At 45.5% G+C, this 26624-nt stretch overlaps 1 protein-coding gene across 2 annotated transcripts in view; it reads left to right on the top strand.

The window, feature by feature from the left end:
- The first annotated feature begins 13841 nt into the window (after nucleotides 1-13841).
- Nucleotides 13842-26624, top strand: part of GRK3 (G protein-coupled receptor kinase 3) — a 155269-nt gene continuing 142486 nt past the window's right edge. Inside the window, exon 1 of one of the 2 annotated variants that reach the window (XM_017498150.2) lies at nucleotides 13842-14139. In XM_017498150.2, the coding sequence (XP_017353639.1) occupies nucleotides 14027-14139 (113 nt within the window). In that variant the 5' untranslated portion in view covers nucleotides 13842-14026. The remainder of the gene's footprint in view (nucleotides 14140-26624) is intronic. The other variant, XM_017498151.2, reaches the window with a different exon arrangement.

Below are 26624 nucleotides of genomic sequence, written 5' to 3'. Positions count from 1 at the left end.
ATGTGCAGGAGGTGCAGGTTTGTTACATAGGTAAATGTATCCCATGATGGTTTGCTGCATCTGTCAACCCATCACCTAGGTATTAAGCCCAGCATGCATTAGCTATTTATCCAGGTGCTCTCCCTCCCCCACCCACCCCTGACAGGCCCTGGTGTGTGATATTCCTTTCCCTGTGTCCATGTGTTCTCATTGTTCAGCTCCCACTTATGAGTGAGAACATGAAGTGTTTGGTTTTCTGTTTCTGTGTTAGTTTGCCGAGGATGATGGCTTCCAGCTCCTTCCATGTCCCTGCAAAGACATGATCGTGTTCCTTTTTATGGCTGCATAGTATTCCACGGTGTCCTACATGCCACATTTTCCTTATCCAGCCTATCATTGCTGGGCATCTGGGTTGATTCCATGTTTTCGCTGTTGTCAATCGTGCTGCAATAAACATATGCGTGCAGGTGTCTTTGTAATAGAATGATTTATATTCCTTTGGGTATATACCCGTTAATGAGATTGCTGGGTCAAATGGGATTTCTGGTTCTAGATCCTTGAGGAATTGCCACACTGTCTTTCATAATGGCGGAACTAATTTATATTCCCACCAACAGAGTAAAAGCATTCCTGCTTCTCCACAGCCTCGCCAGCGACTGTTGTTTCTTGACTTTTTAATAATCACATTGTGACTGGCATGAGATGTTCTCTCATTTCTCTAATGATCAGTCATGTTGAGCATTTTTTCCTGTTTGTTGGCTGCATAAATATCCTCTCGGTCTTCTGAGCTAAGTGTGTGGTCCTATCGTTACACAGCAATGACTAATACAAAAGCTTTGTCTCTGCATGAAGATAAAGAGTGTAATCAAGAAAGCTGATTTGGCTGGGCATGATGGCTCATGCCTGCAATCCCAGCACTTTGGGAGGCCAAGGCAGGAGGATTGTGGGAACCCAGGAGTTCGAGACCAGCTCGGATAACATTGCAAGATTGCCATCTCTACAAAAAAAAAAAAAGAAAAAAGAAAAAGAAAATTAGCTGGGCATGTGATGTGTCCCTGTTGTCCTAGTACTTGGGAGGATGAGGTGGCAGAATTGCTTGAGCCTAGGAGGTCCAGGCTGCAGTGAGCCATGATCATGCCACCACACACCAGCCTGGGCAACAGAGCAAGACCCTGTGTCTGAAAAAAAAAGAAAAAAAGAAATCTGATTTGATCAGCTAATAGAGATAGGAAAAATCCAAGTGTTTTTTCTGCTTTCATATACCACTCAACACCACACTTCTAACACCAGAAGTGCGGAAATTTCTTCCCATCAGCAACCAGTCAATTATTCAGGGGACACCAACTGGGTTTCCTCTAATTCAATTCGCCCTGACCAATTGCAAGTAGTGGGTTGTCAGTTATACTTCTGACCAATCAGCTATAAATTGGGGTTCCCATGACCCCCTCCTCAAGTTCCATTAGTTTGCTAGAGTGACTCAGAGAACTCAGGAAAACACTGTATTTGTGTTAACTGGCTTGTTACAAGGGTATTACAAAAGATAGAGATGAGCAGCAGATGGAAGAGAGGCACAGGGCAAGGCATGGGGCTAGGAGCACCTGTGCCCTCTCTGGGCACGCCACACTCCGGGAACCTAACATGTTCACCTGTGTGGAAGCTCTCTGAACTCAGCTGGTTTTTCTGCATTTACATGGAGGCTTCATTATGTAGGTATGATTGATTAAATCACTGGCCATTGGTAGTCAACTCACCCGTCAGCTCCTCTCTCCTCCTCAGAGGCTGAGGGGTGGAATTAAAAGTCTCAACTCTAGGCTAGGTGCAGTGGCTCACACCTGTAATCCCAATACTTTGGGAGGCTGAGGAGGGAGGATTCGCTTGAGCCGAGGAATCTGAGACCAGCCTGGGGAACACATTGAGACCCCCATCTCTACAAAAAATAAATTAAATACCTGGGCATGATGGTGTGTGCCTGTAGTCCTGGCTACTCAGAGACTGAGGTGGGAGGATCACCTGAGCCTAGGAGGTTGAGGCTGCAGTGAGTGGTAATCGTGCCACTGCACTCCAGCCTAGGCAGCAGAGGCAGACCCTATTTTTTTTAAAGTCTCAGCTCTCTAATCATGCCTTGGTTTTGTGGGTAACCAGCCTCTGTCTTGAAGTTGTCTAGGGACCCTAGCCACTAGTCTTCTTATAACATGCAAAAGATACTCTTAACATTTTGGAGCTTCCAAGGATTTTAGGAGTTCTGTGTCAGGAAATGGATGAAGACCAAATATATATGAATAGTTAATATATGTGAATATGTAATAAGAATATAGATTAATATTTACAAATTACAATATCACATCAGCCAACAGATCTTAGCCAGTCTAACTGCTGGTGATAGACAACCACACCACTTCTAGATGGGATAAAACTCCCTGGAGAGCTGCTGAAGTCCTGTAACTCTTGACCAGCAGATGAAAGCTTTCCGGGCCAAACATCCCATGACATCTGGATTGTAATTCCAGTCTTGGGAAATCGCTTTTTCTCTTGCACATTTGCTGGACTCTAAGGGGGATCAGAAGAGTCACAAAGACTCCCCAGTGGGCTGTTAGCTGCAGCAACATTTCTTGAGCAAGGGTTTCGTCTGGGAAGCTTCCTGATCATGTGCTCAGTGTCCACACGCTGGGAGCTGGATTGATAGAATAAGAAAGATCAGTGAGCACAGGGGAGAGGTCGATGTTGTCAAATACACTGGCCTCGGGTGAGCCCCGGAGAGCCTTTATCCCCAGCCAATTAGTTCAACAAGTTACCATCTGTATGTGACTTCTATTTGCATAGCACACACTGTTCCCTGCACTTCTGAGGAAGAGGTGAAACAGACATTTCTTTTCAAGACCTCAAGGGTGGAAACACTTTTGCCTGCAGTTGCCCGTGGTCCTTGTTTGTTTAGGAAAATTAAGGCCTGGATGGACAGAGCTATCATTTGTTTGCTTCCTCTCATTTCTATTTAAAGTAGTTTATAAGGAAAGTCCTCCAGAAAAATCCAGCCGGCTCCCCACCGCCCCCCCCCATGCCTTTTTTTGGACTGTGTTAAAGGGAGGGAAAGGGTATCATAAAGAAAGCAGTCAGTTCTCTTTCACAAGGTCAATTGAGTCCTGTCATCTCCCTGCTGAAAGCTCATCTCTGGCTTCTCCCGGCTCTCAGCACAAAGATCCAGCTGTTTGGTGTGTCCTCCCAAGGCCCTGCAGGGTCTGGCCTCTGCCCAGTCTCAGGTGTCATCTCACACCCAACTCCTTGCTGCCCAGCTATGCTCCTTCTTGGCCACCCAGGGCCTTTGCCTGGCTGTATGGTCCACCTGGAGGCTGTCTCTGAACCCCTTCTGTTCCTCCTTCAGTTCTCGGCTTAAACATCACCTCCTCAGAGAAGCCCTCCTGGACCCACAACCAATTGTGAACACTTCTGAGACATCTGTTCTATCATTTTGGCTCATAGCACAATTTTAATAAATTAATCAATTACGCTACCAATGCAGCCCCCTGCAAATATGTTATTCCGTGAAGAGGGAGGGTATCTACCTGTCCATCACTGTCATCCCGGTACCTCACGTACAGTAGGTTTTCAAGATAAATTTGCTGAATAATTGACTGATGGACTGAAGACATCAATGGAGATCAGTGTAATTGTTTAATGTGAGACCTTCCTTGGCCCCTAGAGGGCCTGGGAGAAGACCTTTCCTCATCTAGATAGTTACCACTTATGGTGGCTGGATTACGATTCTTTTCAGGGCACTGATGTCTGGCCGGGTTTGGTGATGCTGATGAGGAAGGTTGTTAGCCTGGCAAGACAGACAGTGACATTTGCTGGTTACAGGGACAGGAAGGAGGGCATCAGGGCTGGAGCAGTTCCAATCCCCAATTAAGTCTTAAATGCTCCAACACTGGCCCCAAGAATGTAATTCTCTGGAGGACAGCATTCTAGATTCGACAGTGACCAGGATTCCAGGATGTTTTGTGGTCTCCTGCCAAGTTCCGTGCTTGGTTCTTTCCAGAAACAATCATGAGTAGTGGGGGCCCCGGGAGTGTATGTAGGTGTCTTCGAGCCCAGGCATGGGGTCCCTCAGGCCTGATTGCATCAAAGAGGACTTCATGCATTCCGGCCCCACTGAGCCCTTATCGTGTGTCCTGGGATCTCATCCAGCCCTTGCAATTATCTTTACAATAGCTAATTAGCCTCAAATTATAAAGGAGACAACTGGATTCAGAGAGAAGTCACTTAGTCTAAGATCATTTGAGTACTGTTAGAAGCAAGATTCAAATTGAGGGCCTCCTTACTTTAACGTCATTCTCTTTCATAAGCGTACCACAATGCCTGAAATTATTCCAGCAGAACAAAGTCAGCCTGAATGATTCCTGCGGTTGAGGAAAAGCCTGCTGACCCTAACACATCACACACACACACACACACACACACACACACACACACACTGACACAGCAATCCTGTTGTACGAAAGTCCTTTAAGAAAGGCAAACCCTACTATTTTATAATCAAGCATATGTTTTAAAATTCACACTTCCTGGCCGGGTGGTTCACGCCTGTAATGTAATCCCTGCACTTTGGGAGGCCTAGGTGGGCAGATCACTTGAGGCTGGAGGAGTGTGAGACCAGCCTGGACAACATGGTGAAATTCTGTCTTTATTAAAAATACAAAAAATTAGCTGGGTGTGGTGGTGCATGCCTGCAATCCCAGCTACTCGGGAGGCTGAGGCAGGAGAAGCACTTGAACCCAGGAGGCGGCAGTGGAGGTGGAGGTTGCAGGGAGCTAAGCTCGTGCCACTGCACTCCAGCCTAGGTGACAGAGCAAGACTCGGTCTAAACACAACAACAACAACAACAACAACAACAACAAAAATAAATAAATAAATAAAAATGTGAAAAAAACACAGACATTTCCGTAAAAGTTGATCTACCAACAAATTCACACTAAGGCATATATGGCAGGTAGGACAGCTTTTGATGGGAGTAGCTTTTGATTAGGGAGGAGAACATGGAGGAGAAGACAGGGGCACTTGTTCCTGGGGGGCTAACGGGGCAAGGTGAGGTGGGAGGGAGTGGAGAGGAAGACAGTGAAGAGGAAACCAGAGAAAAGGGCTTAGGACATGACACGAGCCCCCAAGAGAATTTTTGACAGATTTCCATTATTGCCTACAAGTGTCTCATTCTCTCCCAGAGATGCCGGGGTGATATCTGAGCCAACATCTGAATGGTGAGAGGCCCCCACCCCCCGCCCCAAAAAAGGCCTTGAAGGAGAGTGTTCCAGACAAAGGGAAAAGGAGGACAGAACCCTCAAGGCTGCCATCACTTGGCCGATGTGACCCCGGCTTCGTGAGGGGACTTGGGAGTGGCAGGAAGGAGGTAAGCTGGAAAGAGAATTCGGACGGGGTTTTACTGTGCACTTTAACACGCCTATTTTACGTTTCTCACTCACAGCCCCATGACTTACAGTACAAGGACATTCAGAGGACAAGGGCTAAGGGGCAAGCCCTGGGTTGAGACTGCCTGAGTTTAGTTGTTGCACTTATTTTCCAAGTGACTTGAGATTTTTCTTTCGGCTAAAATGAGGCCAACCGGCCAGGTGCAGTGGCTCACGCCTGTAATCCTGACACTTTGGGAGGCCGAGGCAGGTGGATCGCTTGAACTCAGGAGTTCAAGATCAGCCTGGGCCACATGGTAACATCCCCCAGAAAACAAAAAGACTAGCCAGGCGTGGTGGCACATACCTGTGGTCTTAGCTACTTGGGAGACTCAAGTGGGAAGATTGCTTAAACCCAGGAGATTGAGGCTACAGTGAGCTGAGGTCACACCCCTGCACTCCAGCCTTGGTGACAGACTGAGACCCTGTCTCAAACAAACAAACAAAACAAAATGAGGCCACCCCTCTCCATTATACGTGTCTGAGGAACGTTATTAAGATAGTCCCACAAAGTGTTTGGCATGATAGTTGGCACACAGCGTTTCATAAGTGTTGTCTATCATTATTGCCATTTGCTACAGTCAGAGCGCTTACCTGGGAGAGCATTTCAGCGTGGCTATAAGCCTCCTGAAATTGACTATGTGCCTTGGCAGATGAGCGATTTCTTTTTAGTGCCTTCCGTGTTGATGGTACTCAATAAATATTTGTTGCATGAATGAAAGCGTGAACTACGATGTCATGGGTCAGGCAGAAATAGAAGTAGAACATAAAAGTGTGGGCGGAGGAGTTTGTAGATCATTTGGCAGGCAATGGGGAGCTATTGAAGGTTTTTGAGCAGGGTCAGGGAAGTGCCAGATGGATTGAAGGAGGGAGGGTTAGGAAACAGAACAAGGAGTTGGCAACCTGTGGGCACCTTCCGGGAGAGAAGACAGACAGATCTGTTCCAGGGAGAAGGGAAAGTGGGAGGGCTTTTCTTTTGTACTTGACTGCTTCAGAGGCCTGCAAATCACCCTGGACCACGTGTGATGTGCTTGTCTACTTATTGCAGTTATCCTCATCTAGGTCTCTTAGACTGGACTGCTACCCTAGATCCCTCTAGGACCTCCCTTAATTCACCTTTCCCGCCCCCAACTGGTCCTGTATCCCCCAGCCAGAAGGATCCTATAAAATGTTCCCTCTCTCACTAGTGTAGTGGACCAAAAAAAAAAAAAAAAAAAAAGTTCCTTCTGATTTTGTCACTCTCCTCTTGGAAACCTTCCACTGGCTTCCTAGTGCCTCGAGGACAGCTTCAATTCCCCACTGTGGCTCCAGGTGCTGCGGAATCTAGTCCTGCTGACCTCTCTGATCTGCCCCTCCCTCCTCTCCTCCTCACTCTGGTGGCTGCCCATTTGGCCTCTGGTGATCTGACCTTTCTCTAATCTGGAACTCCCTCCCCTAAGTGAGGCTAGCGTGAACAACTTCAGGGTGGGAGACAGCCTGGGCATCTTGTTCCAGGGAAGACTTGGCTTTAGTTAGGTCCGTGGTGGGGCCTAAGATGCCAATGTTTCTGCTGTGTTAGCACCACCTGGGGACTTGCAGAGACTGCAGATTCTCAGGCCCCGACTGGACCTCTGAATCCGATTCTGCATGTTGGCAATTTCAGCACATAAGGGTCTGGGGCGCTGGTGGCGAGCATATCTTAGGTGTATGTGACCACTTTTCTGGTGGTTCCCAGGGGAGGGTAGGGGTGGTCCTTTGGGATCAGGGTTATGCCAGGTCTGGCCCAGGCAGGCTGATTTCATAATTCAGTATGACCTATTTGAATCTATACTCATGAGCTGCTCTGTGCTGAGTAGTTTGGGAGTCATTTCTGCTGATCAAGAGAGAAGTAACAGACCTGACCAGGACAGGAAAAGACGGGCTCTGAGAGTTGGGGGTGGATTTGCTCAGTGCTAGCTGCCACTGGCCTAGGTGGCATATTCCAAAATGACCTGTGCTTGTAAGAGGGTGCTGTAGGAGACCTGCACACATTTTCTCAGGAGGCTGGGTTCGTTGTTAGCCTTTCTTGGATTGGTTTTGATATAATTTCCCAGCTAAACGGCACGTATCCTTTCAGACAGAATGCTGGAGGGAAGGCCACCAGGCTAACGGCCAGAGGTGACTTTGTGATGCAGAAAAGTTCTGGCCTTTTGTGACTCACATATCCAGAGGTCCTCTTCTTACTCCATGAGAGGGAGACAAGTTAGGCTGTCCATTCCCATGGAGAGGCCAAGGCCTGCCTTGGCTGTCTGTCGTTCCTCGGAGCCCACGTTCCCATCACCATGCCGGGCCCCGAATTCCCTGATTTTGCTGAGGTCTTGTTCTCTTGGTCTTACAGCTGTTCCTTTACCTCAGTCCTGGTATTGATCCCAGCCTGGGTTCCCTGCCTCCCCTGTAACCTTGCATCTAAGTACCTACAAATACAAGCTGGGAAGTTGTAAGGAAAACACGGCACGGCTGTATAGAACTTAAAATGCCACAGAAGACAGAAGAGCAGATGTCCTATTGCCGAATGTTTTCCAGACAATCCCACCTCCGGGCTGGCCACACGCTGCATGGACCATCTTGTTGCCCCCTCTCTTACTCCCTCTTTCAAGTTCCCCTCTAAGTCCTCTTTCTTAGGCAAAGGGAGTGAATTCTCGCCACTCCTACACCTAAAGCTCCCAGACCCACCTTTGCACAGCCAAGCACGTCAGGGCTCTTGACTGCAGGAGAGGGTCTTCCAGGCCATAAGCAGCACCAAGGACCAGTGGGGACCTGGCAGTTAGCATTCCTCCTTTCATAGGATGCATCCCTGGAGTGGCACTTGTGGTTTTAAGTAGCAATTTCCCCCTTCCCTTTAGGTTATTTTCCAATAGAAGCCTGAGGCAATTTACAATCTTTATGTCATTCATTCATTCATTCATTCATTTACTCACTATCCATCCAACACATATACTGGGCAAAGTCAGTGTGTTGAGTGTAGATGCTGGGGGAACAAATACAGACAGGCTTGTTTCCAGAAACAAGCTAATGGATTGCCCACGTCATCTGTGGGCTATGGTGACAGTGAAAATGATCAATGCCCTGGGTATTGCCCTATGCAACGAAACCTAAATTCATAAGATGTTATTGAGGGGAGTAAGTACTCTTTACCTTGCAGAATGATTCACTGCAGGATTAAATAAAGCTGGAGAATTTTAGAATTTGAAAAGACCTCAGGGGATCCACTCCTTCAATCCCTTCATTAGTTACTGGTGAAAAGTGAGATTTAAAAAGCTTAGGAGGGTGGAGCGTGGTGGCTCATGCCTGTAATCCCAGCACTTTGGGAGGCTGAGGTTGGGGGATCATGAGGTCAGGAGTTCGAGATCAGCCTGACGAACATGGTGAAACCCTGCCTCTAATAAATACAAAAATTTGCCAGGCGTAGTGGCGCGCACCTGTAATCCCAGCTACTCAGGAGGCTGAGGCAGAAGAATCGCTTGAACCCAAGAGGCGGAGGTTGCAGTGAGCTGAGATGGCGCCACTGCACTCCAGCCTGGGTGACAGAGAGAGACTCTGTCTAAAAAAAAATAAAATAAAATAACCCCACTTAGGAGACAATGCCGGAGCAGGTCAGAGCAGGCACGGTTTTATTCATTCTCAGTGCTGGTCTCTTCCCATCAGGCCCCTTATGATGTAGAGATGCTGTAATGATGCACGGCAGATAGATAGCCAGGTCAATATTTATCGAGTGCTTTCTGTGCGCCAGACACAGTTCTAAGCGCTTTTTACAATGTTGCTCTCACAGCACTCCCACTAACAACACTGGGAGAGAGCTGAGACACAGAGACATTAGACAACTCGTCTAAGGTCACGCAGCTCAGAAGGACTGGTCTTGGGCTTCTCATCCAGGCCATTTGACTTCTGAGCCCATGATCTGAGCCACAGTACTGTGACTTTTCTTTAGAGTGACTCCTTGACCATGAGTCCCCATGGAGAAATGTGTTTCCACTTACATATTGAAAGTATTTCTGTATTGAACATCATTTTAATGCTATGAAAACCAAAGCTCGGTATCACACCTTTTGGCAGATCTTTTTCAAGCTGCCATATATACAGCTGCCGTTACAGTTTGTATAGCTTTGTGGATAAAAGTAGCGTGAAAAGCCATTTGTTTGATGTGTGTGACAACCAACAGAACTGTGATCCAAATTATACGTGAAATGGGACAGTGGACCCTGGGAGTGTAGAAATACCTGCAGAGGTTTACAGAGTGTGATGTTTGTAAATAAAACCATTTGGATGTCAATTTCCTGTTGTTTTCTTGAGAAGCAACTCTATTTAAGAAACTGCTTTTACAAAATCAAATTCTTTTTAGCAAGGACTGCTTCAAGTATTGTGACTTGAATGAACGAAGGCCAGTCATGTTCTGCAATTTTCAAAAGTCTTCTAACTGGAGTCTTAGAGTTGATTTTCTTTTCATTTGTGATTATTTTCCCAGAATAACATTCCCAGCTCCCGCCCCACCCAGCTTTTATAGTGCAGAGATTCCGAGGGTAGGAAGTCCTCCTAAAGCAAAGAATCTGAAACAAATAAGACCAGTCAGTTCCCTAGCTCTTTTCCTTTCAAGTTGTTAGCAAAAGAAACTTTGGTGGCTCACGCCTGTAATCCCAGCACTTTGGGAGGCTGAGGCAGGCGGATCAGGAGGTCAGGAGATTGAGACCATCCTGGCCAGCATGGTGAAACCCCGTCTTTACTAAAAATACAAAAAGTATCTGGGTGTGGTAGCATGTGCCTGTAATTTTGAAAAAATAAAATTTACTGTTTATTTCCTTGTTACACAAAGAAAATTAAAGGTGGTCCAAGACATCTCAGCCCATCTCCTAGGTCCTTTTGGCCATAATTACACACACGATAATAGCAAGCTGGATTCCGAATCTAGCTCAGGGTCAAGTTTTTCCACTTTAATGACTATCTCCGGAGCTAAAGCAGCAGCACCGGCTTGTTGGTTCTCTGTCTCCGACTCCGACAACACTTCTTCCTTTATTTTCACAGGCTTGTTACTGGCCTCCTCCTCTTTACCTGAAGACTCATCGAGCTCCTACTCATCATCTATGTCCATTTCAAATACTCTCACATGACGAAGATTAGAGCTTAACACACGGGACACTTGGGAGGCTGAGGCAGGAGAATCGCTTGAATCCAGGAGGTGGAGGTTGCAGTGAGCCGAGATTGTGCTACTGCACTCCAGCCTGGCAAGAGACAGAGATTCCGTCTAAAAAAAAAAGAAACACAACCTCTGGAAAGCCTAAACTTTAATGCACCCATCTCAGCAATATCTCCTCTAATGCAAAATCTTAGAAAAGAAGAAAAGAGAACATCATGAACCTTGTGGGAACGCTGAAGTTTTGTCTATTATCACAAGCAGAATGAGCCCTAAGTCATTTAAATCCTCTTGGGGGGGGATGGGGTGGGAAACATAATTATTTGCAAGGGAGCATTATTAGCGAAGTACAAATGGGCTGCTATTTGTTTTCTCTGTTCTTTGTAATGATTACAGGCTGGGGATGGTGTTTAGTAACAGGATCCAGCAGGTCAGTGATGACAACTTCATCACTGTCATTAACCCCTATTGTTTGCAGTGAACACAAAAAGCTGCTCAGCATTAAGAGAGTCAAGGAAAAGAGAAAGAAGAGGGGGCGGGGAAAGGGAGACAACCCGAGAGCCAGCCAGGGAACAGAAGTTCACACACTGTGAGTACCAGAAAAAAATACCCTTGGGTAATTGAATCAGCTGACTCAAATGGTGTAGGGGCCTCGGTTAGAGGACCACATTTTGGACTCCTTGTTCTTTCTGCCAAAAGAGTAATTGCTTATGTTTATAAATGCAACTGTTTTTGCCATTTTGGTTCCTAGAAACGCCCTAGGGAGATGTTATTTTTGGTAAGGGGTCTTCCTGCTTCAAGGGTAATGACTGTGAACAACTAGTTTCAGTATCTTCTCTAGCATGCCAGGGTAAAATGAAGCAAAATAAATAGAGGAAGTGCTGTGACCTTTATTGAGGATCTACTGGGTGCCAGGCAAGATGAATTTTCCTTTTTTTTCCTTTTTGAGACTGGGTCTGTCACCCGGGCTGGAGTGCAGTGGTGTGATCTTGGTTCACTTCAGCTTCCGCCTCCTGGGTTTAAGCGATTCTTGTGCCTCAGCCTCCTGGTAGCTGGAATTACAGGTGCCTGCCACCATGCCTGGCTAATTTTTGTATTTTTAATAGAGACAGGGTTTCACCATATTGGCCAGGCTGGTCTTGAACTCCTGGCCTCAAGCGATCCACCTGCCTCAGTCTCCCGAAGTGCTGGGATTATAGGTGTGAGCCACCGTGCTGACAAAATGCATTTTTATGTGCTTTTTCTCCTCTGTCTTCTCAACAACCCTGGGGTAAAAGGCCTCATTACCACTTTTCCTATGAGAACAATAAAGTCCAAGGAGGTAAAAGGTTGCCTCTAAGATCACCCACCTAGAGGCATAGGGCAGGGATTTGATTTCAGGCCTGTCTTGTTCCAAACTTACTACACCGTACTGCTGGGGGGAAAAAAAAGAGCAAAAAGAAAAACCCAAAAGATTCTTAACTGAAGACAACCAAGAAAATGTAGGCAGAAGTCAGGTCTGATCATGTGGATGCTCAAATGATAAACAGATACATTGAGAGAAACTGTATTAATTAAATCATAAAAATATGCTCTGCTTTTTTGGGGAATTTACTCCTCCTCCTGGGGTGACCCTTGACAAGACATTCTGTCTTCCTGTTTTTAAGCAAAAATAAAGTGGGTAGAAGACGAAAGTTTGATATTTGGCTCATGCAGAGCTTTGTCTTATTAATATATTTTGTGCTTGCCTGTCATTTCGGCTTTCTACTGCCAGACCAAGCTCCTTCGACTGACATTCCTACTTCTGACACTCCTGTTGTCCGTTCAGGACAACTTTATGCCTACTGTGCCTTGGGTCTTGAGAAACATACGGTAAAGCTGACCAACGGCGAAGGCAGGCGTAGCAGGGAATCAGATTGAGTCTCCTGGTGCGGTGGGATAGAAAACAAAACAGGGAATCAAGCTACTTGATGACGGAATCAGGCTGATTCTGCAATGACATTACATGAAATATCTGAAATTTGACCTTAACTGTATCTGGTGGGTCCCTTCAACCCTGTAAGTTATGGACAGAATGTTTACTCAAATTCTAGCAACGCCTAGGCTCCTGGGAACACATTCACCAATTCAGGTGAATGAAAGGGATTTTAGAACATTCATTTCCAGCTTAGGTCTTCCTAAGACTGCCTGCTGCGTGTCCCTTAACACCACTCCAGCCTGAGTGTCACATGGATCCTGTATTTGGACTTGTGTGTACACTGTAGAAAAATAAGAAGCAACAGAAAACCCCAGGCAGGGTGGAGTGATGACGAAAGACACCGAGGCTGAAGATCGGGAAGCTGGAAATTCCCCCCAGTCTCGGTGTTTGGGCTCTATCTAGCTTTTCCACTTCCCTAAATTACCCTTGTGGTGCGAGTGTGCTCGCAGTAGATGCTCCCTAATTGTCTCCGGTACTGACCGTAAAACCCTAAGGGCTGGGATACTCCCTCCCTATTTCTCAACACCCATTTCAACAACCAAACTAAAACCTCTCACCTGGGTGCAAGGGAGTGGCGACCTTTTAAAGCCGAGAGCTTTTCCATCGGGGGGGTCCCTCAGGGCAGCGGTTCCTAGCGGGGGAGCCCTCACCCCACTTTGCTCTGCTTAGCCTGAGACACGGAACTTTCTTCAGCTTCCTTCGCTGAATTCTCACGGCGGGGCTGGGGCGGTGTTCAGGGTCACGAGCAAGAGGCCCGGCCCGCTGGGCGCTGTTCACAGGCAGCTTGGGCTGGGGCAGGGGGCTTCATCACCACCTGCGGGGACAGGTGGGACACATGCATTTCCGGGGCCCTCTCAGACGATGCTGATTGACACTGTCCAGTTGGAGAACTATTGTGTCCAGGGCGCAGAGGCTCCCCGATGCCCCTTGGGTAGCGGGCATCCGGCCCAGGGCTTCTCTGGATGAAAGAGAGAGCATGGAGCGGAGGGGGCGGGAGGTCAGCGCAGCGAACGAGGAGGAGGAGGCGGCGGCGGCGGACGGGGAGGGGAAGCCAGAGGGGAGGAGGAAGAGGAGGAGGAGGAGGAGTCCCTCGTGGCCACCTCGAGGGAGGGCGACCGTAGAGACTCAGTCGGGAGGCGCGGGCCGAGCTGGGCAGTTGGGACCCGGCACCGCGGAGCGCGGAGCGCGGACCGCCAGGCGCACGCTCCCCGAAGACCCTCGCGGAAGAAGCGGGGGGCGGCGCGCGTGCGCGGGGCGGCGGGCGGCGCGCGAGGGGGCGGAGCGGGGAGGCGCGCGGCGACCCCGGCGGGCTACAGCCCGCGGCGCGCGCGGGGTGCTGGGGGGGCGCGCGGCGCGCGCGCGGTGCGGGGGCGCGCGCGGGGGGGCTGCCCCGGGGCGGCCCCCCCAGGTCGGGGAGCGGCGGGCGGCGGCGGCGGGCGCGCGTCCCGTCCGGGTCCCGAGTAACCGCCGCCGCCGCCGCCAACACTTGCCAACATGGCGGACCTGGAGGCCGTGCTGGCCGATGTCAGTTACCTGATGGCCATGGAGAAGAGCAAGGCGACCCCGGCCGCCCGCGCCAGCAAGAGGATCGTCCTGCCCGAGCCCAGGTACCGGCTGCCCCGGCCCGCGCCGGCCCCCACGCCGCCGCCCCCCGCGGCCGCCAGCGACCCCCTGCGTCCGGGAGGGTCAGGCGCTGAGCCGCCGCTGCTCCGGGGCGGGTGACGGAGCTGAGCGGGCGTTGCGGGGTCGGCCTCGTCGTTCCAGTCTCTGAAATGGGGCGTCAGAGGGCCGGTGGGGGGACTCCGGGAGAGAGCGCTCCAAAGAGCCCAGCGCGGCGCCCTGCGCGCAGCGAGCGCCCCGGCGAAGGGCTTGTCATGCCGCGGCTGGACCAGCTCCATCCCTGTCGCCCCCTCCCGCTCAGCCCGACCTGTCCCGTCCCATCCCCGGGGTTCTTCCTTGCTTTGCTGTGGTCCCTGTCGGCTCCCTGCCTGTCGCTCCTTCTTCCCGGGCTCTGCCGTCCCCTTTGCAACTCCATCCGCTCAGCTCCCTCTGCGCCGCTTACCTGGGGATTGCAGGCTTGTTGCTTGTTGTCGGCGGTACTTAAACTGCTGTTTTCAGTGCCTGCTCTTCTTGAAGTCCATAAGCCTAGTCACCTCCCTAGGCTCCTCTTCTGTTTTGTGCCCAGGCAGGATTCTGAACCACTCAATATTCTTTTTGGTGCCAAGTGTGTCACCTGAGCTGCTTTCCTCAACTTGCAGATCCGCTGGTGGCACTTTATTAAAAAATCGAAATGGGATTCACTTAAAAAGGCACTGGAATGGGTGATTCCAGACAGGAATTTGTTGTGAAATTATCAGTGGAGGGCCCGATTGAATTGGCGAGGGGCTCGGCGAGTTCTACACCAAGTTGCAATTTTCTCTTAAATGATTTATTATTAAGGAACTAGTAACATTTTTTGGTAGTTCATATCATTGGCACTTCCCTGGAAAAAAATAGTTCGTCAGGTTAATAGTGAGTTTTAGTGTATCAAAGCTTCGGTGATTTTTTTTTTTCCTAGCTCCTTTCCTAATTAACATCATCGTGAATTGTACAGCGAATGCGTTTCCGTGATGCTAAATAGCTCTTGGAATTGATGCTCAAAAGAGGCACCTTCTTTATGGTGAATTTGAAACCATGCAATTCTGTGAAATATTGGAATCTAAACCAAAGGTTTCATTCATTTGAAATCATCAGTCCTTTAAGTGTTAGGCACCCAAGATTGCTTAAATGTTACCTAATGCTAAATGATCATCATATGATTTTTTTTTTTTTAACAAGTCCTTCTGTGAGCCCTATGATACAGAAAATATCAGTCCCCTTGTTATTTGTTGTGAAAAGCTAAATTGTGCAAATGCAGACATGCTTGCTAGATATTTTTGGCTTGCTTTTCCTCCTCAGCCCATGCCTCTTGTTGGGTTTGCAGGGTGTGCTACTCTTCGAAAGGAAATGCCAAGTAGTGAAAATCAAGGAAAACTGCAAACCTGTCTGCAGTGTGGTGAATTTAACAGCCCTGTTCTAGGGTCTAGCATATCTAAAGCTAATTTAAAAAAATCAATGCTGCTTAAAATTTCTGTCAAATGGGAAACTTACTTAGAGAACAAGAACTCCCATATCAAACCTAAATTTCACCGAAAACGCTGTACATTTCTATAAATGTGATAGAAGAAGGCTAAATTCCTTTTTCTCTTTCCTAGTGTCCCTCCATCACCCAAAGGCAGGGAGTTCTGAATATGTGGGGTTTCTATATATAAAATTGATAAATCTCAACTCATGGGCAGTTATTTTTTTGGGGTAGTATATAATATTACCAAAATTAGGAACTTCTGTTCAGTTTTTTCTTTTTTTTTCTTGGTGTTTGGAACTTAATGTGACTTCTGCTTTTTTGGTGTCCTTCTTAAGAACATACTTCTGTGCTTAGGGTGTTCACTTCCTAGTATGAATGCCTTTGTTTTTCAGTGGTGTTCTTTGGTAATGCTTTCTTTTAAGGGAGAGTGAGTGGCAGCTAGCATATTTCTCATGACATTTTAAAATTGAGAAATATCAACCGGCTAGTAATTTTAGGAAACAGCCCTTCAGTAATTGTTATTCTGTTGCTCTTTTGAAAACAGATTCTGGGCCATTGGAACCTCCTCCTGAGTGTCTAATTTGTTTTCTACTTAGTGGCTTTGGCTTTAATTTTGTAATGTAGCCATTTACATAGTAACAGTCACTCCTTGTGCTGTGTTAGATTCTGTTACATTGAGATTATCAGGTAAAATTCTCTCTACCACTGGATGGCAGTTAGCAGCCTACCTATTTGATTTGGAGGTTGGGGGGTTGTGGGATTTCTAGATCCTGTAAGAAAGTTAATTGCATGTTAAAATGCCTCAGTGTAGTGACTTAAACGGCTGGTATGGCTGGTATGACTTCATGCTGTTGGTAAAAGGGATATGGGTCAAATGTTTTCTGATAAGAGTTTCTATTTAAGCTTCATTATAGAGTGAGCCATGTGATCACCAGTTTTTGGTATTCTTGAAAGAGATGTTCAGATTTGTATTTTTAGTATCTGAATGAGAAACATACATTTTAATTTGCCTTTGGTCTATCACTAGTGATTTTTTTTTTATTTCCGGTGAATTGTTTGAAGTCACTATTCTTTGTGCTTCCTTATTTTAGTTACTTTGCCTTTTCCACAGTTTTAAACAGAAGAGCAACAGAACGAACTGTGTAGCTAATTTAAATGAAACACTGGGTTTGCAGTTTCCTGCCCATTACAGGAGCGTCTCAGAAAATGGAAGGTTCTGCCCCGGGGAGACTTTGCTTCTCTGAGATGGCAAGAGGCAAACATTTTGTTATGTTGACACGTTATTCAGTTAACCAACCGATGAGTACAAATCCTGGAAAGTCTGACTATTTGTCCACATGATATAGCTGCTTTAGGTTACTGAAATGTCTGTTGAGCTAATGGAGCTGATAATGGGACCCACTGGGAATAGTAAACTGTGACCCATCGACTCTCTGTGCAGGCTTAGTTAAAACAGGAGCATTTAGATGTGCGGGACAGAAGCAAAGGCCTACAAAGGGTAAACATCTTAAGCCCTGGCGTGATTCAGACAACTTTTACTGTAGGCTGTATTACTGTTACTCTTTTTAAAAATCAGTGAAATTCAGATGACTTGAAATCACATGTAGTTGAAAGAGGTTGAGTAAGGTTGACTTAATCTTTCCCCTGGAGTCTCATTTCTGTTTAGTGGACATTGCAAATGTTGGATCACCTATGGCAAAGCTTGTCCTTTCAAAGTGTTCACACAATATGATAGGAAGGTCTGAAACAACATTTTAAAGATTCTTTAAAATTTTCTAGGAGCACTGACAGTCCTTAAAGGACATTTATGATACTGTTTATGACATGCATTCAGTACATAGTTGTAAGCCATTTCAGTGAGCCAGGCACAGCCCCTTCCTGCATGGAGCTGATACACTCGTGTGAAATACAGAGTTGGGCCAAGATGGATTTTTGCTTTAAAGTGTAGTTGCTTGAAGATTTTATTTAACCGTGGACAAATAGTGTATGGATAACTTTTATTATCTATATGCATAGAATATAGAATAATAACAAAGAATTACTGTAGAATGTAGACTAATGCATAGAACACATATTTGGTAAGTGTTTTACAATAATGTGTTGGTGATTATCTTTGAAGACCTATCTAAACAGTCTATGTAATGATGTGGCAGTTTGCATCTTTCTGTTTATGTAGCCACCACGTGCACTTGATCTTCAAAAGTGGCACAGTTTTCTTCTGTAGTGGACATGGAGCTTATTCAGTGATTTTCTAGCTCCAATTCGTAAGTGATTGGTGGATGACTTGAGGTATTCCTCTCTGTTTAGGCTGTAGAGTTTTCTGTGTCTTCACTCTCCTGTGCTCATAGCTTAATTTTGAACTGAAAAGTCCCTGTTGAAAGCACAAATAGCTTTTAGAAATGAAGGATTCCTTATTGTTGATAGGAGTATTTTTTTTTTTTTTTAAGACAAGTTTCGCTGTTGTCGCCCAGGCTGGAGTGCAATGGCGCGATCTTGGCTCACTGCAACCTCCGCCTCCTGCGTTCAAGCAATTCTCCTGCCTCAGCCTCCCGAGTAGCTGGGATTATAGGCACCCGCCACCACACCTGGCTAATTTTTGTATTTTTAGTAGAAACGGGGTTTCACCAGGTTGGCCAGGCTGGTCTTGAACTCCTGACCTCAGGTGATCCACCCGCCTCGGCCTCCCGAAGTGCTGGGATTACAGGCGTGAGCAACTGCGCCTGGCTTGATAGGAGTATTTCTATGTGTAAGACAGCGGTAGCATTCTTGCTTCCTTTTCATTAGGGTACACATTCAAAACATAATTTGTTCTGGTCCTTCAGTTATTATTTCATTCTTGGTGCAAGTTAATTCATGCCAGTGACTTGAAGATGTAAGGACTGCATGTAGTTGTCAATTCTTAGAAATGGATGTTCTGGCGAAATCAGTTTTGGACCTAGAATCTGCCGAAGCTGAGCATCGTGAAATGCTTCGAATTGAGAGCCTCGTAGAGCTCTCTGAGGTACAAGCAGTTCCAGCTTTTACACGCAATGCGTTTTTAGAGATAGCTTCTTAAAGTGTTTCCCCCGGTACGCTGAGTTGGACTTTGCCAAATATCTGTTTGGACAAAGAGGGAAACTATCAGACGATGGTGTCAAGGATTGAGGAAGGGAAGCACAGGTCTTTTTCAGTCAGTGGCTGGCCAGCAGAGTAGTGAAATGCCAAATAGTATTAAATAGCTAGCCGGGTGCCTGGCCTCCCTAGAGTCCCTGGAGCCCTGGCAAGGGAGAGGGTTTAATGTCCATGAACTAATAATGTAATAACCACCTTTAATTGAGAGTTTATCCTCTGTCAGGCAGTTGGCATAATTAGTTCATTTGTCCCCACAATAGTTCTACCAGGTAAGTTGCATTAGCTCTGTTTAACAGAAGGAGCAGATACTCAGGGAAGGTCAAAAGCTCAGCCCAGGCCGGGCGCGGTGGCTCAAGCCTGTAATCCCAGCACTTTGGGAGGCCGAGGCAGGTGGATCACGAGGTCAAGAGATCGAGACCATCCTGGTCAACATGGTGAAACCCCTTCTCTACTAAAAATACAAAAAATGAGCTGGGCATGGTGGTGCGTGCCTGTAATCCCAGCTACTCAGGAGGCTGAGGCAGGAGAATTGCCTGAACCCAGGAGGCGGAGGTTGCGGTGAGCCGAGATTGCGCCATTGCACTCCAGCCTGGGTAACAAGAGTGAAACTCCGTCCCAAAAAAAAAAAAAAAAAAAGCTCAGCCCAGGTGACACCCGACAGTGGCAGAGGCAGGAATGAAACCCAGGTTTCCCCCAGCTCGGGGTCTTTCCCCAGCCCGGGGTCTTTCCCCAGCCCAGGGTCTTGCTGGGCTGCCTCACCGAAAAGGAATAACAAACCCCCTCATGTCTTGTTTTGCAAGGAATGGGTGAAACTGAGATACTTTTTTATTTGGGGGAAAAATCCTTTTTGTACTCTTATGATCAGCTGCTAGTCCTCAGAGACTGATAGAGAATAGCTATTCCTTTGGGACCTGTGAAAACGGTAATTATGATTAAGTGAATAAGCAGGTTGTTCCTTATTTCCCATGAGCTTGAGGGTTAAATGCCTATTCTGTTTAGCACAAGCCGTGCACTCTTGCTGGTGTTAATGAGAATTTGTGTAATACACCATCTCACTACCCAGTCTCAAACAGGATTTCTGCTGTCTTTGTATTTAGAAAAGGGGCAGCCTGAGCTGTCCCCTCTCCTGAAATTTTCATTTCTGGGAAAAGAGTAAAAGGGAAAAACAATATTTCTGGCTTTATTTGCAATAAAAGTCACTTTCTCATTCAAATAATCTTCCTTTGTTAATACAGTCACGTATCTGTGGACCCCACTGTAGGTGAAAATGTAGGCTGTCTGCCTGGCTCTCAGTGTCTCTTCTCCGGACACTGGCAGTGGGGAAATGGAAATGATTAATTTGGCAACTTTTACTCTGTTATTGCAGAATCATTTGTATGGTAAGTAATTTGCATGCTAATGGGACTGGCTCTCCTGGTCCCCTTCTGCTTCTCTTACTTCTTACTTTTTTATTCTTCTTCTTCTATTTTTATCATTGATTAGAAGTTGCAACCCCTGGGCCCTTTTTGATTGCCGTATGGGTCTGAAATGCAGAATAAGTAATAACTTGGCTCTTCATATCCTGTAAATGTGTCTTCTAATTTTGGAAGCCTTCTTTTGGGTCCTCTCTGCTTCCACTGGAGCATACACATATTTGGATACTTTCTATGTAGGACACTATAGAAAGAGCCCGTGGCGAACACAGTGAAATTATTTTTGGAAGAGATTTTGTGATTGGTAGTTGGTGAAGGTCAGCTTGGTCCAGCCTTGGACCTGTACTCTTGTTTGCCACCATTTCCCTCTCCTACAGTGTCAGGAGCAGGAAGCGATGCTGATGTGAAAATAGACAGCCAAGACCTCCATCCTTAGGGCACCAGAAGGCCACTGTCATTGCTGGGCCCCTCGTCTTCCTGTGCCATCCCTACTACCTGCCAAACTGTCGTGTAAGGGAAGGTTCTAAATCAGGAGCCAGGAGTAAGGATCTGATTCCACTGGCTACTTGCGGTGAGACCTCTGCAATTCACTTCGATTTGTTGTGTTTAGTTTCTCCATCTGTAAAATACAATATCTGTTCCTTTCTGATCGTAAAATGTCCCAATAAAAATCTGTCTTGTGAGCATTTTCTGTCTATGCAATACATGTGTAAATAATAGGAAACATTAAAAATTAGTCACATCGAACTTCAGACACAGATCGGAAAAAAGATGGGAAGAAATATTAAAAGCAATGATTAAAAACATACTATAGGGTTATCGTTGTTGAGATTTTATATAGTATGAGATACAAGTACACCTTTAAAAAGGTACAAAATAGTAGCAAATATGAAGGCAGTCTTGCAAGGAGACCCTGGTGCCATGTGCTTGGAGGGAGGAGGGAGTGGGTTTGGGAGGGAGGACTTCTGAAAAGCCGGATGATTGGCTGGCACTGAGAAGAGCAATTGTTGAGCCTCAGACCCGTAAGAAGGTTAATTGCCTAGATTTCTCAGTTTTCCTCTTCTAGCTGCTTATTGTGGTGCTGTGTGTCTTGAACCTTCTATACATGATACCTCACTCCTACTTTCCTTTTCCTTTTTTTTTTTTTTTTTAAATTATGATCCTTTAAATTCTGGGGTACATGTGCAGAACATGCAGGTTTGTTTCATAAGTATACATGTGCCATGGTGGTTTGCTGCACCCATGCCCCCGTCATCTACGTTAGGTATTGCTTCTAATGCTATCCTTCCCCTAATCCCTCAACCCCTGCTATTCCTCCCCTAGCTCCCCACCCCCTGACAGGCACCAGTGTGTGATGTTCCCCTCCCTGTGTCCATGTGTTGTCATTGCTCAACCCCCACTTATGAGTGAGAACATGCACCTCACTCACACTTTGTCTTGCTTGCTCCCCTCCCTTTCTTTTCTTTCCGTCTTACATGCATCTATGCATCCTGTGGACTCTGGGCTGGTGGTATCCATGCGTAAGAGTTCACAAGCATGCTACTTAAATAGGTGTAACCAGGCAATTAGCAGAGTTGACTCATTCTTTAGAGGTCTTTGTTTCAGAAAAGTGAACCAAAAATCATGATCTAAGAGCACCTGACTTCATTGTGCATAATGCGAGTCATTTCAGTCTTCCTTAGACATTAATGGACTCTATATTGATGACGTAGAAGTGTAGTATCTCATGTTTGAAAAGATCTTGGGGGACATCCAATCTAGTTATGCTTTTTGATGGCTGACTTCCCTCTGTAATACCCAGCCATGGCATCTTTGATGAGCATCTTCGGACACTGTGGTATTAGAAAGCTCTCTCGTAATATCGTCTGTGCACCGATCTCTTATCCCTTTGTGGTTGTGCGAAACAAGTTTAGTTCTGCTCAAATGTGGCAGATAATCAAATATTTGAAGGCCGCTCCTCTAGCTCAAGATGCCTTTTATAGGAAGACGTCCCAGTTCCCGTAGTTACTCCTTAGAATGCACACGGCCATGTGTAATCTATGCTCATTCGTCTGAACATTACTGAGCTGAGTGAGATCATCAAAATTTATGAAGACCAAAAAGAGAACTGTAAAATTATCATAATTAATTTAGTAATGGCAAAGCTAGTAATAAATTCTATTTCAAGTGCGTGGTTGAGTTCCTCTGAGGTTCCATTTTAGGAGAAATGTTTTGGTTCCTTAAATGATTTAAAATTCATTATACCAGTTTGCTTAGGAGATGGATGTTTTCAATGGTCAGAGTTTGGAAGCTAGGTTTGGGTTCCATGTGCATTGTGACAACAGCCGCCATTGCTGGCTGCTAAGTAGGTACTAGGCACTATATAATTCTTTGATAATTATGGACTAAAATATTTCACAAGGGAAGTGAGCTTTAAATATGCTGAAAAAATCATAGGATATTAGGGGGCATGTTTCAAAACATGAAACAAAATCCCATTGGCTGGGAAAGACAGCACGTTTCTTCAGTGTCAGCAATAAAACTTTCTGGAATAATATGCTGTTAGTATTTGTGTATTGTGTCATTAAGTCAGTCCATTGATCTTTATTGTCTTGTTTAGATGCTAATATGTCTGGTTATATTTTCAGGTGTATTTCTTCTAAATTTTCCGTATCTTTATTGCCTCTGATAAGAGTTTAAATTAAAAATGAGGCTGGGGTGGTGGCTCGGGCCTGTAATCCCAGCACTTTGGGAGGCCAGGGCAGAAGGATCACTTGAACTCAGGAGTTTGAGACCAGCGTGGGCAACATGGCAAAACCCTGTCTCTACCAAAAATCTAGAAAATTAGCCAGACACAGTGGTGTGCGCCTGTTGTCCCAGCTCAGCTACTCAGGAGGCTGAGGTGGGAGGATTGTTTGACCCCAGGAGGTGGAGGTTGCAGTGAGCTGAAATTATGTAACTTCACTCCAGCCTGATAGAGTGAGGCTTCGTCTCAAAATATAAAAACAAAACAAAACACCCAAAAACAAAAAAAACAAAAACTAAAAGTTGCATGGAATGGCATTCACACAGCTGTTCAATATTGCAGACTTTGATTTTCCTTGGTGAATGTCTAAGGCTGTGATGCTATTTTGGAAACAACTTTTTAAAAAAATATGAGGTATTTGGTGGTGGTGGTGGGTCTGTTCTCCACTTAAAATGGAATGAATCCTAATGGGTAAGTAAGATCAAGGGACTTTAATTTACATCTTTATCCCGGTTTTACCCTTTTCAAGTGAGCTTTCTTTGACTTTTTTTTATATTATGACACCGTAACTGGGAAAAGAATCATGCAATAAATATCGTCATCACCAGTAAGTATAGAATAGTATGCAGAATTTCTGTGCTATCTTTTTGTTCCATTTTGGACCTGCTTCTTTCTGTTTTGTTTCCAGTGGCAGTGGAGAAAAGCTTGTTATTTATGCAAAACATCCCAATAAGTATAGAAGGGAAAAATTGCACAATAGCAGTATATATATATATATATATATATATATATATATATATGTATATATAAATAAAATTGTACTTTAGGTTCTGGGGTACATGTGCAGATCATGCAGGATTGTTGCATAGGTGCATACATGGCAATGTGGTTTGCTGCCTCCATCCCCATCACCTATATCTGGCATTTCTCCCCATGTTATCCCTCCCCAACTCCCTACCCCCCGCTGTCCCTCCTCTAGTCCCCTCCTCACAGACCCCAGTGTGTGATGCTCCCCTCCCTGTGTCTGTGTGTTCTCATTGTTCAGTACCAGCCTATGAGTGAGAACATGTGGTGTTTGATTTTCTGTTCTTGTGTCAGTTTGCTGAGAATGATGGTTTCCAGGTTCATCCATGTCCCTACAAAGGACACGAACTCATCGCTTTTTATGGTTGCATAGAATTCTATGGTGTATATGTGCCACATGTTCCTTGTCCAGTCTATCATTGGTGGACATTTGGGTTGGCTCCAGGCCTTTGCTGTGCACAATAGCAGTTTCTAAGCAATGAATGAGGAGACACGCATGTCAATGACTTTGTTGTTTCTCTTCATACCTCCAGTAAAGCAAAACCAAGAGTTTTTGTGGATAGAGATGTGTTAGGGTTTCATCATTTAGTTGACTGGCTTTTACATTCCACATGGAAAACTAGCTTGACTCTCTGCATTTCTGTCCTTTAAGTTAGGTGACCTGCTTGATGCCGGATTGATGTTTCAAATTGTTTTAAAAATTCAGGCTACTCTATAAGAAAAACATATTTTGGTGGTGGAAACTCCCTCCTGTGAGATGACAGTTCTAGGCGAAGCGTTATGGTCTATGATTATGACTAACTGGGGTAGCGTAGATGATGGTGGAGCAGATAGCAAAGGCAGGGCAAGTTGGAAGTGCTCAGTGGTTCTAGCCTTTCACAGCCCTCTTTCCCTTACTTTCAGAAAACTTACGCTTTAGAACTGGGTTTTGAATTGGTTCAGTATTGAAATGATCTTAGTGAGAGGCCAACTTGCCGGACTTCTCATGTAATATCTATATTACACAGATAATCTATAGTTACACAGATTAGCTCTTTACACCTGGTGACAGTAAATGGTTATTTATTTCATGTTTATTGCAGTAGATGGTCATTTATTTAGAGTTTAAGAAAACCCCACTAAGATTTGTAGATAGCGTTTTATACATATTAACTCTTTTTAGTTTTTGCAGTTATGCTTGGCAGTAGGTAGAAATTTTAGAAAGAAAAAAAATTACTCCAGATACATCCATGTGGAGACATTGGGAGGTACATTTCATCTATTTGGGGACAACTGGTTTTCTTCTTAGATACTACTGTCTTGACTGTTGGTGCAGGGAGTGGCTTTCAGCCGCTCAGAAACTAGATTTTATTATATCATTGTACTAAGCATCTGTCTCTTACTGTGAAACTCACATAATCAGCCAAGTCTGCCTGACTAAACCATTCTCTTCTTATAGGCCTCTGGTTCTTATTTTAAGATTAAAGACCCTTTTGGGAATCCTGCTAAGTGAGAGCCTCCCCCTCCCAAAAGTGCACTAACTCACTTACACAGTAATTTATCTGAAAAGTTACACTGTAGCTAGAATGTCCTGTTTGCTACATTATATTAAACATTGGCTTCCCAGGAGCCTAGGAGCCCAGCATCTGTGTGGGTGGAGCTCTCTCTCTTGTGGGTTGCTCTTATGGAAAGCAAAATGACCATCAGAAGGTGGTGTAGTGAGCACAGACCCACAGTGCGATGGTTCAGGTGGTTACTTGGGACCAAGTCGCCCCTCCATAGGGGTGGCTTACACTGGATGTCCAGTTCTTGGAAATCTCTGATGACAGGTGCCTTCGGAACAAGCCATCTTTCTGTATTTTCATGGTTCCCATTGTAATTGGTGGGCACACCTCCACTTGATTTGAGAATACAGTTCATGAACCCACTGCCAAAGCTGCCCACACCAGAAACCTTTGACATTTCTTGGCTCTTTGTGTTATGTATTGATTTAAAGTTTGTATTCTCAGAGAGCAAGCTTTCTTCTTTATTTAGAGATTCTTGGAAGTGGCCCTGTAATACTCATCATCTTATTTTAGAAGAAGGAAATTCAGGTTCAGGGAGAAGTTAATTGCTTAAGGTTGCATTGATAACAAACGGCACAGCTGAGCTTCAGACCCAGGTTTTCCAAGTTCAGCATATTTTAAGCTTTCAGACTGTCTTTTGCTTGGTGAATCTTATTTGATGAGGAGGGGGCTCATAGATTTGAGTAGGGGTGCATTGTCAATTACAGACATTAGTAACACAGTCAGAAAATGCATTGTATTCATTCAGTAAAGAGATCAACTGCAGGGGTCTGAGGAAGTACTCCAGTAGCATAATTTCACTGGACACTTTGACTTAATTCCCTAGAAGAGAAGATGTCATAGATTCCATGTTAAATAATAAGATAGCTATTAATAATGATGGCAGTGTTATAACTTGAGAAAAGCTACATGTCGTGAGTTCTTAATATTTTCTTACCCCAAACATCTTTTTGTGATTTTAGGTGCATTCTTAATTAAAATTCATCCCTATCTCTGCCAGTAGGTAAATGAGTATCTCTGACTTGAACATGTTTGTCAGTTACTCTAGATACATAGAGGTTTTTTAATTTTTTCTGAGACAGTCTCACTCTATTGCCCAGGCTAGAGTGTAGTGGTGTGATCTCGGCTCACTGCAACCTCTGCCTCCCAGATTCAACTTATTCTCCTGCCCTCAGCCTCCTGAGTAGCTGGGACTATAGACTGTACCATCATGCCTGGCTAATATTTTGTATGTTTTGTAGAGACAGGGTTTTGCCATGTTGCTTAGGGTGGTCTTGAAATCCTGGCCTTAAGTGAATCAACTGCCTCAGCCTCCCAAATTGCTGGATTACAGTCATGAGCCACTGTGCCTGGCCCATAAAGGATATTTAGTGTTAAAATTGGCACTCATTAG

Source organism: Cebus imitator, unplaced genomic scaffold, assembly GCF_001604975.1.
Source record: "Cebus imitator isolate Cc_AM_T3 unplaced genomic scaffold, Cebus_imitator-1.0 Scaffold237, whole genome shotgun sequence".
NCBI classification, from domain to species: Eukaryota; Metazoa; Chordata; class Mammalia; order Primates; family Cebidae; genus Cebus; species Cebus imitator.
The sequence above is the reverse complement of the archived record's forward strand: the minus strand, read 5'-3'. Positions and strand labels throughout refer to the sequence as shown.